The sequence below is a fragment of the Chelmon rostratus genome, chromosome 5, assembly GCF_017976325.1.
Source record: "Chelmon rostratus isolate fCheRos1 chromosome 5, fCheRos1.pri, whole genome shotgun sequence".
Lineage (NCBI taxonomy): Eukaryota > Metazoa > Chordata > Actinopteri > Chaetodontiformes > Chaetodontidae > Chelmon > Chelmon rostratus.
The window spans coordinates 20,085,875-20,104,225 of record NC_055662.1 but is presented as its reverse complement, the minus strand read 5'-3'; the positions used below and the strand labels follow the sequence as shown (position 1 = coordinate 20,104,225).

At 44.3% G+C, this 18,351-nt stretch overlaps 1 protein-coding gene across 2 annotated transcripts in view; it reads left to right on the top strand.

Moving 5' to 3' along the window:
• The first annotated feature begins 3,440 nt into the window (after positions 1-3,440).
• LOC121607285 (netrin receptor UNC5C-like) overlaps positions 3,441-18,351 on the top strand; it is a 182,393-nt gene continuing 167,482 nt past the window's right edge. For both annotated transcript variants that reach the window (XM_041938018.1, XM_041938017.1), the window contains exon 1: positions 3,441-3,790. In XM_041938018.1, the coding sequence (XP_041793952.1) occupies positions 3,673-3,790 (118 nt within the window). In that variant the 5' untranslated portion in view covers positions 3,441-3,672. The remainder of the gene's footprint in view (positions 3,791-18,351) is intronic.

The window sequence follows — 18,351 nt, the reverse complement described above, 5'->3', positions numbered from 1 at the left end:
GAACGGCGCACACTTCAGTTTCTCGTTAAAGGCGTTCATCCAGTTGCGCACACGAAAAGGGAGAAGAAAAGTTCTAATCCTGCTCGGTCTCCCATATCTGTGCATCTGGCCAACCGCTGTGGGAAGTCAGCGTGCTTCTTGGATTGTCGGTACGAAATGCGTTGAGTGGAGCCCCCTCAATTCTGATGTCGGGAAGGCGCACTGTTCAACAACCCAACAAGCATGCTGACCCCTTAAACTGTTCCAGGCTTTGCCTTGACTTACTGTATACAGCCCCATCTAATACTTTTTATCATTCTGCAACCATTTTGAAGCAAATTTTTATGAGATGATCAATACCCTCTCATGTCTGTATGTAAATATGGAGCCACAGTCAGCAGATGGCTATCTTATCTCATAAAGACTGGAAACAGGGGAACAGCTGGCCTGGCTCTGTCCAAAGGTAATAAAGTCTGCTACCATCACCTCTTAAGTTCATTAAACATGTTGTACCTGTTGATTAATCTGTACAGGGATGTAAATATGACAAGTTGTGGTTTCTACAGGGCCTTCTTATGGTCTCCTCTGGTTGCTTGGCAACCTGACGGTGGTAAACAAGACTCCAGGAAGTCACTGTGCCCGGCCAGACATAAGAATGGTATCAATCGTATCTTCTAACTTGGAAGGAAAATGGTTTAGCATAGTTCCCAAACTATGGAACTATTCCTTTATTCTTTTTTATCAAAGCAAATTTCTATACTGAAAATAACTGTGTGGCATCAATGAAAAGGTTGCACACTGTTGTGCATAAACGTAATAAACTGCAAACGGTAGACCTTTGATATACCTTTTTTTCATATTATGGCTGCATACCATAAAATACCTGTGATATCCTTTAATGTCTTCTTCCCCACCTCTCATTATCGCTGTGTCTTTGATGCTGTGGGAGCAGGCTCGGGCAACCAATGGGAAGATATGTTCATACTTTCTCCATAGTTACTGTATATCTATCCCTGTAATGATGATAAACATGAATAAAGTGATATTGGATTGTCTTTGATGATTCTCACATTCAAAGAAAAAGTGAGACGAGAACTGCGTTACGCAGGGAGTTTAGTTAAAAGTAGCACTGGTGGGTACTGGAACAGGCAGGGTAATGTACACACACACACAAACATCCTGGAGACTTACCCTAACCACAACCACTATTTGCCTAACCCTACCCCTTACCCTTAAACTTAAACTAAGTCTTGACCCTAAAATTTAATGATTTATGTTATGAGGACTTGTGTTTTGTCCCCAAAAGGATGGTGAGTCTCCACAATGTGACTGTGTTAGCACATTGCAATCTTTATTCGTTCATCTTTAAGTGGAGGAGTTATTCAGCCTTCTCAGTGGTAGAAATAAGAATCCAAACTGTGAAAAGTGAGGAGGAGGAACCAGATTCACATTCAACATTTAAAATAACTGCTACAGTGGCCTGTCTGCTTTGTGTGAATGTGGGGTTGTCTGCAGAATGTGCACTGGGCCTGAGCTACAAAAAGCCTTGGCATGTTAAAATCACATTTGAACTGAGCACCAGGAAAAACAGACACATTTGTTCATTTTCTTTTACTTCCAGGTTGGTAAATCCACATTCTAAACTTAATCTAATTTGCATACCCATTGTTAAGTAACGAGCAGCCATGCTAGCAGCTCTGTGAGGCTGCACATAGGCACTGTCGTGCTTTGAGCTAGATGCTAATGTCACGATGCTAACACGCTTACAGTGTTAACATGCAGATGACAATTCATCCTGAGGAGGACATGAATGTCTGCACCAATATGGTAACAGTAAAAATAATATCTTACTTAAACAAAATTTTAAAATGATTTGCCTCATCTGTCACATAATGCACTACTTAAATATTACATTTAAGTCACTGGCAGTTTCTTTAAAGTATATATGTGTTATACCACCACATGCAACTGTGAAAATCCCATTGCCATTGACTGCTGCTAGTGTACGTGCTGATCCATATCCAAGTGTGCCATATGTTTCTTGTGTAACTTATTGCTTTCCCATTCCCAATAAAGTGGCAGAATAAAAAGGCTTTTACAGGTCCCTGCGGGTAGCAGCTACTTCCAGTGGTAGTCACTGAACTGTGGGGCTGCTGTGGTGACAAATGGCACCAAGCACATATTTTACTATTGCCATTTACAATGCATGATCCAGGCTGCGCTGCTCAAATGACTGCGCGGCAACACCGTCGAGAGTTATGTCGGCTGGAAGAGTGTGTGTGCCGCAAGCACACATACGAGTATGTGTCGGGCTAGTCTTGTGTTTATTCGTCAGCCACTTTCATGCTTTTCTTGAGTGGTCGGGTATTTCAAGGTGACACTGCGGTCATACGTGCAAAGTTTGACATCTGTACAAACAGAAATTCAGATCTATAGCCACGTGACTGTGCTGAGATAAATGTGGAAATGCAGGATTGTGGCTTTTAAGCAAAACCAGCGGACAGTGTGTGATCAAGAAGATTTTTGATTTTCCTAAAAACACTGTTTTGTAGCCACTGTTACTTAATTGTGGTGACAGTGAAGGATGTCTCTTTAGAAAATGAACTTTCATTTTCATTGTTCATTTGCTTTTGTCAGACATTCACTCTAGATCAATCTGAGCAACTGGCTGTGTTCATGTCTGTTATATTATTACCTTTTCCCCTGTAATCCAGTGAGGGTGAGTGACCTCCATGTGATTAACATTATATATAGGTCGCTGCATACAATCACCGAGATAAACTGAATCAATTAGAGTTAATCCTTCATAACCCACTTATGTAAGCTTACATCATTTCGGTTTGACAGAAGCGTAATTCGGCTGCAGCACAGTGGAGGAGCTCGTCCAGATTTACCTTCCACAGTACATCCAGCGGACGCGGCCGTCAGGGGGCAGGCATCAGTCGGTGTGCTCTCGGAGAAACGTGGCTGCCCGGTTTGTTCCGCACCGGCAGCAATTACAGGCGCGCGCACGGTCGCACGTGCGCGAACAATAGAGACATACGATGAATAAAAAAACAAACAAACAAACACATGGCAGATGTAGTCCAAGTCATAGAAATGCTCCAAAACTAACAAGAAAGTAGAAATAAAACATGTTTCTGGAGCTAAAAGTCAGTACAAGAAAATCTGATGAGGTTTTAAGCCTTTAATACAATATGAGGAATAATATACTTCATCCTTAATATGTTAAACAAATAAAAATATCCCTGTGGATACTGAAGATTTTTATTTTTATTCTGTTTTATTATGTGACTGAAGGAGGAAACATTGGGAAGAGGAAAGAGGGGAGAAACAGTGTAGTGTGGTAGCCAGAGGGCGGTGGCATCTCTCTCTCTCTGCGTAAACGGAGCGAGTGGAGCAGCAGAGAGCGCACGGAGAGAGGAGCGGAGCTCAGTGGCGAGGCAGCAGAGCCGCGGACACGAGTGAAGGGACCCCGTGGATATCTCCACCACCTCCGTCTTCTCACAGCCTAACCTGCGCCTTCTGACTCGGACTTAGACATCGGGAGCTAGAGGCGATACCCCACCTTTTGGTTTTTGAACTCCTGTTTGATTAATCAGCAGACCCTGTGGTGGGAGGGTGGGGGTTCTGGTTTCCCCCGCCGCGGACCGAGGAGTTGTGTGTGTTTATGCGTTTTACGCGTTGCTTGTAATGGGCAAAAGTGGACAGACAAGTGGAATAGGACGCGGGGTCGGCGGCTTGGCGAGGATGTGCGCCACGCCGGGGATCCTGGTCCTCCTGGTGCTCGTACACCGAGGAGTCGCTCAGGGTAAGTGTGGGGAGCGCGTCTTCTTCCACATCTTTTTAATGCACCTTAATTGTTTCAAAGCGGGATTCAGAGCCGGGATGCGGCGGCGTGTGTGTGAGCAGGCGGGGAGGCACAAGTAGCTCCTGCTTCACTTTTTATTTTTATTTTTGTTTGCCACATTTCCATTAAAATTTAGCTGCTGGTTTGCGGGCAGTGTGTTCAGGTGTAAACCACATTTATCTGCGCACCGCCTGCTCTGAGTGCGCTGCACAAACTGAGAGGCAAAAACTCGCAGCTCGCGTTGCTCTGCGAGAAACGACTAATAGGCTAATTAATTCAGGAAGAACGAAAAAAAATATAGGCTTAATTAAAATAAAAAACAGACTGATGTGAGAGAGAACGTGGTCTCGACCCGCATTTCAGAGCCAGATAAATACGACTTTGACTGCCAAACTCCCGAGGAACACACGGGGGGACTTCGGGTCCTTGTCGGAGCTGAATATTGCGGTGGGTTTTTGACCAGGACCATTTCAGTCCAAACTGCGCGAAACAAGTCTGAGGTTGCAGTTACAGGACTTGGGAGTCCACGATTAGGCGACTGATGCGTTATTGCGGAGCGCTTCGCAGTACAGAGGCGAAGCTTCATTGCTTCGATCGGAATATTGATCAGAAGTCACAAACATTCATAGCCTGCAGAGGCGTGAAGGCAATTATACAAATCCCACAGCAAAACGTGGAGAACGTGCTGCAAAGCTCCTGGTTACGCCTGAAGATGAAATGCCACAATATGACCAAGAGAGAGAGTCCAAAGAGAGCTCTCCATATATGACCACGCATGGATGCAGAAAATCCCAGGCTGTTAAGATGATAAGTGTTGTGTTGAGGAATATTAAAGTGATATTTCTGGACAGTGACATGCAGCCACACAGCAGCTGGCGTCTGTTGCAGGCCACCGGCTGAATGAGTAGCTCCACTTCTTGCATTTTCTCTTCATTCAGGAGCTCTGTGAGCTCGGCACTGTGATGCTGTGCTCCTCTGAGACGCTGAAGTGAAGGACGGGCAGCGTCTTCCTCTCTCTTTCGCACTCCGGCTGACCCTCTCGGGGAGAACTTGTGCCTCGTTCATGTTCTTCCAAAAGTGTCTAACCCCTCTGTTGTTTTACCAAGCTGCTTAATTCACCACATTTTTCCTGTGCGGCTTCAGGAACTTTGGAAAATTGACCTTATCGTGGGCACTTATGGTGGATTTAATCCCCTTTCATGGTCTATAAGTATGATATTCTAATATCCCATCAGGACGCAGTGTTTCTGTAATCTTCACCCTCCATTATACATCTTATATTCCACTTGAAAGCCTCTTAAAGGATACAGTAACTGGCCGAGTCCACGGCAGAATGTAGTGGGTAAATTGGTATTGACGTTGCTGATTGGCCTCGGGTTTTTGTGCTGAATTTGGGCAGTAATTGGACATGATGTTGCTGCCACCTTTCTCTCATTGCCCTGGGGAACGACATTTTAGCAACACCCACCGATATTCATCATGACCGCTCTCTATTGGTTTACTGTTAAATCAATACATTGCAATTTGGGGACACGATTTGAGTAGGCTTTCACCCACCTCTGATAAATTGCGCCTTGCCACCAACATGCAGCTCAATTTGACTTTGGTGGAGAAATCTGATAATTGGAAACTAAAACTGTTGGTGCTTTTCGGGCAGATAAAACTCCCCAATCTTTGCACTCTCCTGCGTTATATTTCTGATTCTCCTCTCCTCGTTTGGCCTTATCTGTTTGGTTCCTGTCTGTTATTTCTCTGCTCCAGACAACTTGACTCACGTCTCTGAAGTTGGTTCTTCGTGCGTGTGCGGCGTCATCCCATTAGTTGTCCTATCGAACGGGGCAGAACACACAAACACGCTGGCCTAGCTGTGTGTGCATAGCCGATCCTCTCTGTGCATCAGTGCTGGATTCAATTCCCAGTCCATTCAGGTCGAGATCTTCCTCCAAATGACAAACTCCGTGCTTTCCACATGCATTTTGTCTTTGAATGTGAAACACAAATAGTTTCTTTAACCAAATTATTCTGCTGTTTAGTTCTGCTCATGCATAATTGAGCATCAGTTGCCAGTGGTTGCCTGCAGTTTAACTCCACTGTGGAATATGTGGTTTGGTAAGTTTTAATAGCAGAGTTTGTTTTTGAGGTCATGACTAATGATGTTCAGGATGATGGTGTTTATGGAAATGATGCTGGCACTGCTGAGGATTCAAATCTAATAATGACGAATGATGAGAACCCTCAAATAGTCAGATTTTTTCAGATGTTTTTCATTTTTAAAAAAAAAATCCAATTTGAATACACTCATCCCACACAAAATGAATTCAATCCAAGTCGTTCTACTTTACATCCAGGTCTCTCCTAAGCTTTTAATTCTGAACCTTTTTCTTAGCACTTAGTCATTTAATCTGGCGTGTGGACATGTTTTCTCCGAGCTTTGCGGAGCTATAGAAACTGTGTTACGCTGAGGAAAGGTCTCCTGTGCGCAGACACACACTCGTGCACGCGCACACACATGTGCACACACAATGAGAGGAGAGTGTTAGTTGAGATCCTCTCATGCCAGTTTGAGTGCATGTGTCAGCCGTCCAGCTAAGCCCCACCCTCGAGCCTCTCGGCCTATTCAAAAGCCATTAGCCAAGCCTCCTTACATTTGATCTGGAATGAATGGGTGTCAAGATCACTCTACAAGGTCTGAAAAGTCCCCTTGTTTATTATGATGACTAAGCAGCAGTATGGCCAGGTTCTATAATTCAGCTGCTGTATGGTGTTAGTCTTAAACGTTTGGTGTGTGTCTGCTGTATTCGGCCTCTGCAGCCCCAGTTATTTTAGATTCCACAGCTCGGCTGCGGGGTTCTGGTTGCAGATGTTGATTTTTCTGTGGTATGTTGTGTTTCAGCTCTGAAACACTTTTTTTAATGGGCGCATTTATTCTAGGAGACTTCTCACTTTGTGTAAATATATATCCTTGAGCTGGGTAGTTGATTTTAAAGCAACACAGTTTGAAATGAATACGTGGCGGCTTGTCTTTGTTTTCAAGTTTGTGTGTCTGTGCAGGTGAGTGTAAAGATGCGTGTTTGTGCTGCAGAGGTGTAAAGATGTACTGGAAGTGCTCACATGAGGGTGTGTGTGTGTTTGTGTGTTCATGAACTTGGCAGCTTAGGGATGTTCTCAGAGAACTCCTGTGGTGTGTGTGTGTTTCTGTGCACACAAGTGTGTTTTTGCACCAGAATGTCTATATGTGGGAGATTGTGTGATTTTATACATGTGTGTGTCAGCTTGGCATCACACCGGTGCTCCAGCAGAGCTCACATGGTGTTCTGTTGCATGTGTGTGTATGCATGAGCGCGCTTGGCATTATGATATTGCCAGAGCTCCCATGCTGTCTCCCATTATGCTCTGATCCTGTCCCATGGTGCACTGCAGCCATCCAGGGTTCAGTGCTTGTAGGGGGACAGCTGGGAGTTATTGGAACTAAATAGGCCAATTTGATTGGCTGTGCTACTCCAGCCAGCTCAATGCGATTGGCTGAGCAGGTTTTATGTGGTAAATTTGATGCTTTTTCTGTATTAGAGCGAGAGAGGGGGAGAGTGAGAGAGGAAAAAAGGATGAATGGATGAGGAAGGGAGAGATCTCTCTGGGTGGTTTGTACCAGCTTTGATCACTCCACTAGGACTTGACAAGCTGACTGACTGCCACACACGCATGCACGCACACACACACACACACACACACACTCACACTCAGAACCCCCCCCCCCCCCCCCCCCCCCCCCCCCCCCCCCCCCACACACACACACACACACACACACACACAGCAAGATATTTCTGTGGTCAAACAATGCCGCATTCTGTCTGCATTCTCTGCATGTGTGTATGTGAGTGTACTAATGTGTGCGTGTGTGTGTGCGTGTGTGTGTGCTCGGAGAGGCGTTCACAGGAGTGTGTGAAAGGAAGTCTTTGACCGTGTCTGGGGTTGTTTTGTATAGAGGACCCTCCTGCTGCTAGCAGCAGCCTAGTGATGGCAGATTTCCCTCACCCTCTCTGCCTTCTTCGTCTTTTTTTTTAAATCCCTGCTTACTCATCCGTACATTTCATAGACTCTTACTTTAAGTGTTAGCAGTGATGAGACACTTTTCCACCCACCTTTTCTCCCTCTCTGTCCTTTCAGTCTGCATCCTCTGTTAGCTGCTGAATGGATTACTGACCTTTTTTTTTCCAGCTTGCCTGTGGCCTTACATGTTCATCCATTCACTCAGCAGACTTGATGTTGGACTGTGAACATGCTGAACCTTCTGTGTTTTATATATGGTTTACTGTTGCAGCTCGGCCCGTCTCAGGAGTCGGGAGCCTGAAGCTGGGTTGTTTGTGTGGCGACAGAACTTTGCAGACGTGTTTTTCTTTGTGGAAAGCAGAGATGAAACCCGGTTTTGAAGGCGCAAGTGTTTTTTTTCAAACAGCCGTGTCGACAAACTGCGTCACACCCTTTGCACCATTTACTATCTCTCACTCTCCGCGGGGAAAAACCCGGGATTGAACATAAGAATGCGTCCCTCGGTGGATGTGTGCATCTGGCTGTGTGTGTTTGTGTCTGTGGGCATGCGTGTTTGCTGGAGAGACTCGAGCTCGAGCTGGAGAGGAGAGGAAAAACGAGAGAGGAGAAGCTAAATGTTCTGAAACCGATTCCCAGCGTCTCCTGCTGTTGGGCCTAATTCCTTCTAGAGTTTCATGTAAAGATCTGGAATTATGAATTTTTCATGGCCTGCGAAACCTAAGGCCTCATTTGGGGCTCTCATTTCCAGGCTTTTTGTTTTAGTTAGCTGTGTGTGTGTGCCTGCATGTGTGTCTGTGTGTGGGGCAAGTGCTCTGAGACAACGCTGTTTGTTCCCAATCAATGGCCTACTATATAGTTCCCACTGGTCTCATGCAGTCCTCCGCTGCAAAAAGTGCTACGCCTATTTTACTGTTTTTAATCACAGATTAATCACAGCACTTGCTTCATTATCTTTAAAGTTATATTATTGTACTGCACTGCTGAAGATGAAGCACGCTCAGACACACAGTGCAATATTGTAGCAAACGGACTCATGGGATCATAATGGTGAAACAACACTCTATCGTGGAACAGCTAAAAGTTCTTTGCCGTTAGAGTTCACAGAAAAATGCCATAAAAAGCTAAAATCTAGCACGACTTCCCTTGTCATTTTTTGCAGCCTGCTGCAGAGAGAAACTGGGCGTCTTTGATTCCCATAATAAACAGTTGGGCTCAGTGAGTCGATGCCACCGAGTGCCAGGCCACAGATTTCTGTATCGTTGTCCATCGTCTCAATTCCTCTTTCCTGTCATTTGTCCCCATTTCTCACTGACTCCATCTCTCATTCTCTCTGTCCCGCTTTCTCTCATTCCCATCTGCTACCTCTGACATTCTGTTTGCCTCCCTCACTTTTAGCTCCCTTTTTATTATTCTCTTCCCCTGCTACTGTCTCTCACCGCTCTGTCCCATTCTCTAGTTAGATTTACACTGTTTAATTAGAGTGTGGCCCAAACAGTGGACATATTGTTGTGCTTCTGGACGGGGCCCGCAAGCAGCGGGGCATTATGTGTTTGTGTGTGTTTGGTCACAGAAACATGGTGGAAACTCATCAGTCAGCCGGAGGAAGGGAGGGAGGGAGGGAGGGAGGGAGGGAGTTTGTCTACAGATAGATGGAAGGAAAAAGGGAAGGAAAGAAGGAAGGAGACAGGTAGAGAAATGGAGCTCCACACCATGCCAGCTGCTCTCCATTGAAATCTCGCCCTGTATCTCTTTGTTTTAAGGTCTTGCCTCTATCCACAGCCGGCAGCTTAGGCTTTTCATGGTCTATATATTCTTTTTATTTGATACCATAAAACCTCCAGTAAATAGCCGGGGCTGGTTTACTTGCTTCAAGAACAATGTGCAGCACACTGCGCTTATTGGAGACAAGCGATTACCGGAGACACTTTTTCTGTGTGTGTGTGCAAAGAATCCAACTTCTGCCTCTTCGGCTTAACCCCCCTGTCCCTTCCCATGTTCGCCTCTGACACTTTGTTTGGATTCGTGCCAACGTACCAATCTGCTGCGTCTCCAGATTTTTTGCTCATGGCGCTTGTATTCAAGACAGGCTGCAGATTCTGGGCATATATGTACCTTTTTTTTTTTTTTTTTTTTTTTTTTTACAGTAATGTCGCAGATTTCTGCAGCCCCCCTCCCGCCCGTGTCACACACTTCAACACACACAAATGCCAAAGACAACACGTTTCTGCATACGTGTGCTCTGTTGGAGAGAACAATTCCTTGAGTGCAGACACACGACCGGCAGATGGGTGCTGGGTGCTTTGGCTGAGTGGTGTGTTTGTGTGTTGGAGCAATAGAGTCTTATTTGTGTCACCATGAATATGTAATTAAGCCGCCATTGAGAAAAGACGGCGTGCCACAACAGGGGGTCCATGAGGCTGGGACTCGGGTCCTTTTTTGTTTCCACTGAAAGCTTGTTGTGGGCATTGAAGGAGAATAAATAAGAGGGATAAGGTTAAGAGCAGAAACATAAGGGGAGCTGAGAAATGGAGACAGAGTGACAGAGAATGAAGTCAGAGAGAGAAGAAGAAAAAGGACAAAAGGGGAAGGTGTTTTTTTTCTTCCTTTTTTTTGCGCAGAGAATTTGACATTCACGCTCCTTTTTGATAGGAAACAAAGCTGCACTGTAAAAGCCCATTCAGCTCCTGGTTGAGTGTGGAGAGGGGATTGGGGAGAGGAGGAAGAGGAGGAAGAAGAGGACGGAGTGAGCAAGCAAGCAGACTGAGCGGCTGAAGGATTAGTCTTTCTCCTCGTATCTTTCGCCACTACATTCTCTATTCCTCTGTAACTCCTCTCCCTCTCTCCTTTCCACATCCTCCTCTTTTTAGCCATCCTCTCTCTCCCAACCCCTTTCCTCCCTCCCTCCGTCCCCCCTCTCTCACCCCCAACAGTAACTCTTTTCTTTCCCCTGCTCTCTTTCTCTCACTCTTTCTTGCTCCCTCACTCCAAACCCCTGTTTCCCTCCCTCTCTCACCCCCAACAGTAACTCTTTTCTTTCCCCTCTCTCTCTGTCTCTCTCTCTGCCAAAACTGTCTGGTAATCTAGTGGTCCATCTGAAGGAATATGCAAAAACCTGAAACCATAATTACTATAATCACCACTGTAACTTTTTACCTCCTAGGCTTACGTCTGCACTTTGCACATGTGTGCAGACACACACACACACACACACACACACACACACACACGAGTCATGCCTTTTTTGAAAGAGTACATTGTAATTCTGTAGGATGCCGTGAAAAATGGGATTTAGCATGTGTTGTTAAAAGGTTTCTAGTTGCCTGTTCTCCTGCTGTAGACATGATGTAATTTGCTGTACTGTGCCCCATGTTGGCTTCGGAAAAACAAGGAAGCAACACACACGCACACACACACAGGCATACAAGAATGCACAAAAATGACAGAAACGTGCAATTCAGTTAGTTATTGTCAGCTAAATTGTGTATGATTGGTACAAATGCGCGCTCACACACACACAAACACACTCTGTGTAGACACACATATGGTGCAGCTAGTCTGTCGACTTAGTTTGGCTTCACATCGGCTGTAATAAGGAACCTGGTATATTTTACTTTGCGGATGACAACATTACGTGTAAGCAGTTTGCCTTGATTCATTTGAACACAGCGCTCTAAGTGGCTAATGAATATGGGCACTACTTTGCTGAGAGGGCATGTTTGTGTGTCCATTGTGTGTGCGTGTGGATGAAATATCGCATTGTTATTTTCCAGAATTTTCCGTGCACACGCTGCTCTTTTTCTTTTTTTTTTTCCTCCCCCAGAGGAGCACAGGTAGGAAGGCGCTGTAGGTGGAGAGAGGAGAGAAAGGAGAGAGAATAATGACTCTCCGCTGTAAAAACCTTGCTTCCTGAAATCTTTTGTTCTCCGGGAAAAATGAAGGAAAGTGATCTTATAGGGGTGAAAGAGGCAGGGAATCAGAAGGAGGCAGGCAGAGCAACGTTGAGCGAGTGGGAGGGAGAAAGATATAGTCACTTGGATACAGGGATATCAAGCATGGGAGCGAGATAGGGGAAAAACTGCGGGGTTAGTCATTAATTAAACTTCTCACAGAGAAAGAGGAGATTTGATGAAACAACAGTGAAACTGGGATGACTGAATAATTTCAGTCTGCTTGAATTTACAGTCATACAGGGGCTTTTTTGGGTTATGATAGGAGTTGTGGTCAGGTTAAAGGTATCTGGAGGTCTGAGGCTACGGGATACAGACTTAATCTAAAATTGTAAATGACTATTGGTCAGGTTAATGAGGGCATATGATGATCATGTCAGCACTGAAAATCACAAGGGCTGTTTTTCAAATCCAAGAAAACACGCATGTGGCACACAACGCCGGTATTCATCCTGTGTGTCAGTAATTGAGAAAGACATACAGAAACCCCATTATTACACTCCTACACAAAAGGACAATCTAGCTGCCTCTCACACTGCCCAAGGCCAAGCGCTAGAACAGAACTGTTAACGCTGTAAAGTCTAGGTTTTCTGTGCTCCGCGAGTAGAGCCGCCCATGGACTGAACACACAGTTACGTGGCTTGACGTTAAAACAGAAAAGCTGGCTTGCCCTGGTCGAGGAGTCAGTCGGCGAAGTCTGAAGAAAGTTTTTTTCTCTGCTACACAGAGTGAAAGGTTTTTTTTTTTGTTTTTTTTTTTCTTGATGAAAAATGTATCAGCTTATTGTCTGTGGGTTTTGGTTTGAAAGTTTCTGTATTAAAAGATGAAGTGAAATTATTCATCACTTGTTGCCTGTGCTGGACACCGTTTTCCCGCAGGTTCTTCTTCAACGTATGATGGTCTGCATTTCAGTTTTATTGCAGATTCTTGAATGTCTTTGTTTGGTGTGCAGTGGTTGTTATGCATGTTTACCTATAGGGAAATCATCACTTTAATATTGAGTGAATTGAGGAAGGTGCAGTATGAATAAAAACATGACAAGTCACTCTGGTGTCGGTGTCATATTGAAAGGAAATGCACACAGACTTTGGCGCCTTCGCCTCTGAAACGAACTGCTTTATGTGCACAGCTGGTCATCTGGATCGGCAAATTATTGAAAACACACAATAGAACAAATACATTACAGATGCAAATGTTATTATCCATATTTATTTTCAGATTAGACAGTCTGATTTAAATCGGTTTGAATTAAGATCAGATCAAAATGAATATTTCATTTTTGTTTGTGGCAAAGTTTCATTTGTTGGTGTTAAGGCACTCGAAGCCTTTATCCAGTGGCTTCAAAAATCCAGAGGCTCCACTGTTTGCTACCAGCTTTAATAAGCCCTGAGTCAGCTGCTGGTGGAGATAATCAGATATTACTTTTTGAAAAAGACCGTTTCCAGAGAGGCTGAAATTAAATGGGGTGATGACGAGGTGAATGGATTAAGGCTTTAAAGTTGTTTAGGCTGATTGAAAGATTGAAGGTCTTCTCTCTGGCAGTGGCTCCGCAGCCTCAGAGAGAAAGTCACATTTTATTGCGGGTGCTCGACACTGTGACTCAGCAGCGCGGCTATAAAAGTACAGGCCCACCGCCTCGCTTTGTGCTGTTGTTTATAGCACGTTTCAGCTATGCTTTGTTTTCATTGATTCTCTCCCACGCGGACTTTGTGTGTGTTTCAGCACATGTGACTTGTGTGTGTGTGTGCGAACTTGTTAGCTGTGCTGCCTCCAGACCTCTGGCTCTCCCGGCTGTATTGTCTTACAACATTTTACTGATGTTTATTAAAAAAAAACAAAAAAACGTTGGATTGACCCCAACAACCTCTCTCTTTCACTCTCTTTCACTCTCTTTCTTACTCGCTCTGCTCGGGGTGTCTTGTATTTCCATCCCCGAGGAGTTCTGTCGGGCTTCAGATCACGTAGGTACGGTAGTGGTAGCAGTCATGAATTTCACTGTTGTTCTGCACTTAAAGCAAAGTTCATAGGTCGTTATGAGATTTATGCTGGAGGTCAGTTCAATTCAGTACAGCAGTCGTATTTTAATGGAATTCCCGCTCAAAGGACAGAACCGCTGTTGCGTTTATGTGAGATATGAAGTGAAATCCAATGTGCCGTCATGTGGAGGAAGGATCAGATACATGACAGGATGAAGGGATGACGTAACGACGCCAGCGTGCTCCTCGCTAATGAAACATATTCAGCTGTTTTCCTTTGACAGGCTTGTTTAAACTGCAATACTCCATTCAAAGTCCATCTAATAAAACGCAGCATTTAAAGCTCGTTTAATGTCTCATTGATTCAGTCAGGGATTTAAACTCCCCCACTCCAAGCTCATTTTGATCATTACAAAAAAAAGATCAACGCCAGTTTGAATGGAGCGCGTGTGACACGTTGTTCGTGAAATGTTGAGGTATCGCATCATTATCTGTGTTTTGGGAGGACGGGGATCGGCGCTCCCTGCTGCGGCCTGACAGCTGATGAAATCGAGATGCAATTTTACATGAAAGTCGCAGGCGCGCTCACACGCTTGATCTGAGAAAAGTTCTAATGGCGCAGCATTAAAAAAGTTCGTGAAACAAAGGAAGAGCTGGATCGTACTTCAAATATGTAAGAAACCAAGAATTTCCTCTTTCACACGATATTTGTATGTTTATGGCTCTTCATCCTTTCGTGGCGAACACAGGGGAAGTAACAAATATGAGAAAACACTGGGACTTTATCCAGATCGTAGCCAGACTATCCCAAATAACTTACAGTCTTACTTTGATGTTGTAAACAGGTAAGTCAGTAATGAGGAACATTATTTTATCATGTCAGGAGCAGCGCTGCATTTTCCCAGCATCGTCTGGCTCTGTTGAATGCATCTTCTTTTATTTTGTGCATCAGACAGGTGTTTATATCACTTCACTTTTTCTTACACGTGTTAAACTAAATTTGTAAATTGTACAAATAAGTTAGTCAGTTTTTCTTATTAGTTTTTAAGCACATAAGTGGTGGTTTTGGTGACGTAGACGCCGACTGCAGATCATTAACCTCCAATGAAAATACTCGATGCTGTATGCGAGCACCTTTTTACGTCGATGCAGAATTCACTTCATTTCAGTGCTTTGTTGATTTTAGAAAGAAAACCTTTTCTACTGCTGAAGCTCTTTCAGTGCTTTGCTTGTCAACCTGAAAAATGGGCTGTTTTGTATTTGGATGTTTTGGCTCGAGGAATTGTTTCTTGTTTACGGGTGCAACCACTTACCGTGGCTCTGGAGTCTTCGTGCAATTTCTGAGGCCCACACACACTCTGTTTCACTCTCGGCTCGCAACAAAGGCGCAGATTATCTGTCCTTTCACAAAGAAAGCGTCTCTTCCCGAGCGTCCCGGCGGTGAGAAAAGTTCATTTTTACGCGACCAGTACGTTGAGAGATCACGATGACGCACAGGTGTTTCACATCTGAGGTCGTAACCCGACACATTTCAGAGGGTTTGGGACTCAACCGTCCACCTCAGACTCATTCTCCTGTTTTTTTTTGTTGCTTTTCTTTTCTTTTTTTCTGTTGCCATCGTCGTCATCATCTCCCCGAGGCACAGCTGGCGTTGTGGTGCTGTAACGGTCTTCAGCACACAAACTGGCTCACTGTCCAATGACATGTGGCTCGATCGGCCCGCCAATATTGGAGAAAGCACACACGCACACACACACACACACACACACACACACACACACACACACTAAGGGACAAGTGTCTCTGCCCTGTTGAACACTTGCATGCAAGGGGGTTTCCAGACAGGGCGGCCAACACACACGCGCACACACACACACAGACACACACACAGCACTGGATAGTTAGTTTGGCAGTTAAAGTAGAAGTGCAGAAAGACTCTGGGCCTCCATATGCAGTAGCTGTTGCGTTCTTGGCGGGTTTGGTAGATCCTGTCACTCTCTTGGACCGTGTCTGATGTTTTGGCTGTTGGAGTTTCAGAAGGGCGGGAAAAGCCACCTGTACAGTTGTAGCGATTCATTATCCTCGAAGTTTGATGCACACCTCTCAGCCTAAATATATTTGTGCTAAATTCATACAAACTCATATACAGTATGTGTGTGTGTTTGTGTGTGTCTATATATATATATATATATATAATATATATAAATTTAATTCTGATATTGATCTAGACATTATTTGCATTTTGGTTGTCATAATATGGTGATATAGCTTAAATGCTATTGTTTCCTGGCCTTAAAGTAAGTTAAACTATCTGATCTCAAAGGTGAAATTTAGGAGCAGAATCGAAGCTACAGGCGTGCGGTGGAGGGGTGGGTGGACACAGAGGTGGGGACTGCTGACGTCTGCATGTGCTACACAATGGCAAAGATGTAGAGTTTGTTAACTAGTTTTTCTCATCAGAAATACTTGAAAAATCAGGAATTTTGATTAGCTTTTAGGGGTTTAATCAACGTCTTGAGCTAATGTTCTAATACATTTGATCGTAACTGGGATGCTAACATGCACCAGGTGAAGTATCTCCATCCTTGTGGTGTTTGGGAGCTACATCACACCTGGACATCCTCCTCAAATAAATGAGTTTCAACTGCACCAGCTACACACAATTGCCACATTTTTTTTTTAATACTCTAAGCTATACATTTTGCACTTGTGCCAGTGACACCATGTGTATGGGGTTACTTCTTCTGTGAGCAGATGAATGAGCGCGACACTTATGTCACAGTGTCACAGCAGGGTTACTTCACCACATCAAAAGAACATGAAATAAGCGTCTGTGAGCCCCCCGTCTGTTTTCTCCTCACTCTGCTCATATCTGTTTCTCTTTTACGCTGTCTTGGGTCCGTCTCTTCTTCGCTCCCTCTCATCTTTCTGCGCTTTGGTCCGAGCCTTCCCTCCTTTCTTCCTTCCTTCCCTCTTTCCTAGGGGAAGGGGGGATTTAAACTTTGAACAAAAGACACAAGGAGGAAAACTTTGCAGCAACATTTGAAGTGTTTTTCCCCCTCCTCTGTTCTGAGAAATGTCATCCACACCCAAGGAACGGTTTCAAAAGAAGCAGAAAGTAGCTGACTAAAGCCAGACAATGCCCACGGCTCCCTCCAGCTCCTCCAAATCCTTGTATTGTTGCTGTGGTTATTTGTGTTGCTTCTTCCTCTGGGCCCCTCCAGGGTTTTGGTTTATCTCCGCTCAGTGCTGAGGTCTTGTCAGAAAATGAGGGCAGGGCTGCCATTTTGGCCCTAGGTCAACATGCAATTCACAAAGTTTATTTTTAGTTTGAAAGTGAAGAAATGCACAGCTAATGACTAACTCGTCACTTAGTTCTGGGTTCAGATTTAGTTGATTTTGTCGGTGGCAGCATCCAGAAAAAGGTAGCTGCTCAACAGGCAGCAAGTCGCTCACCTTGATCCTCGTTGTGAAACTACATCTTTCCTAATTTCCTATTCTGAAGGCGATCATGAACAGAAATGTCATTATTGATCTTTTCTGTAAATGAGCAGCAGCAGCCTCTGATTGAGAGCACAGCGCTGTTGAGTTTAAGAGAGCAAATGTTGTGTCACTCTTCACTTAATCTCCGGCTGACAGGCGCCTGTATGTTGCAGGATTGAAGGGAAAATAGCCGTCCTCGCCTTCCCAGAATACTCTCCTCCACGCCGTGCTGTCGCAGAGTTCAGTTTAAGTCCTTTAAGCTTTTAGTTCCATCACTTCTGGTCTTCAGGGCTGAGGAGGGGAGGTGTGCCCGGTGAATTATTTACAGAGCGCAGAGTTAAGATAACAAAATGCTTCAGAGGTTCAGACAGACTGGTGCCATCAGGGTTACACAGACGTTGTAGTGACCTGTGTGTTAGTGATCTTAGGTGAGGAAAAAGTCAAATCCTGGTATTGTGAAATATATCTTAAAGAGTCTGTTCATTTAAATCACCAAAAGAGTATTTTCTCAAGTGGTGTAAGTAGCAGTGCTGATTGTCATAGTTTTATTCAGGGTTTTAAGATATGTGTCTGTAAGAGTCCTGCTTTCAATACAACACAGTCGAAGTGAGCAGAATTTTGACTGTGGCACTCCTGCCAAAGAAATAGTCCCTACAAAAACTGTTCACAATAGGGTCTGTGGATTATCCATCGCCTCAGAAAAGAGATGCGACTCTTGAATTTTTTCAGTGCTGTAAGCAACACAAATGGAATTCTGCTCACCTCTGTTGTATCGTTGAGCCTGCAGAGACTTCAGGGACGGATCCCAGAAAACAGGAGCACAAATAAAACTAACACTATATCTGCTACCTCTGCTTTCTCTAGAGGTGTGAGGAAAAATATGTTTTTTTTAATTTATTTCTGACTTTGGTTGAAGTGACCCTTTCATTGAACTGCCCTCCTTTAAGGAAACATTTAGTTTTATTTTTTTAACTTTTATTCAATAATATTATTTATGCTGTTTTTGATGGCGATCATATGCATTCAAAAGTTCTATACAAATTAGAGTAGGTTTGTCAGTTACTGTATT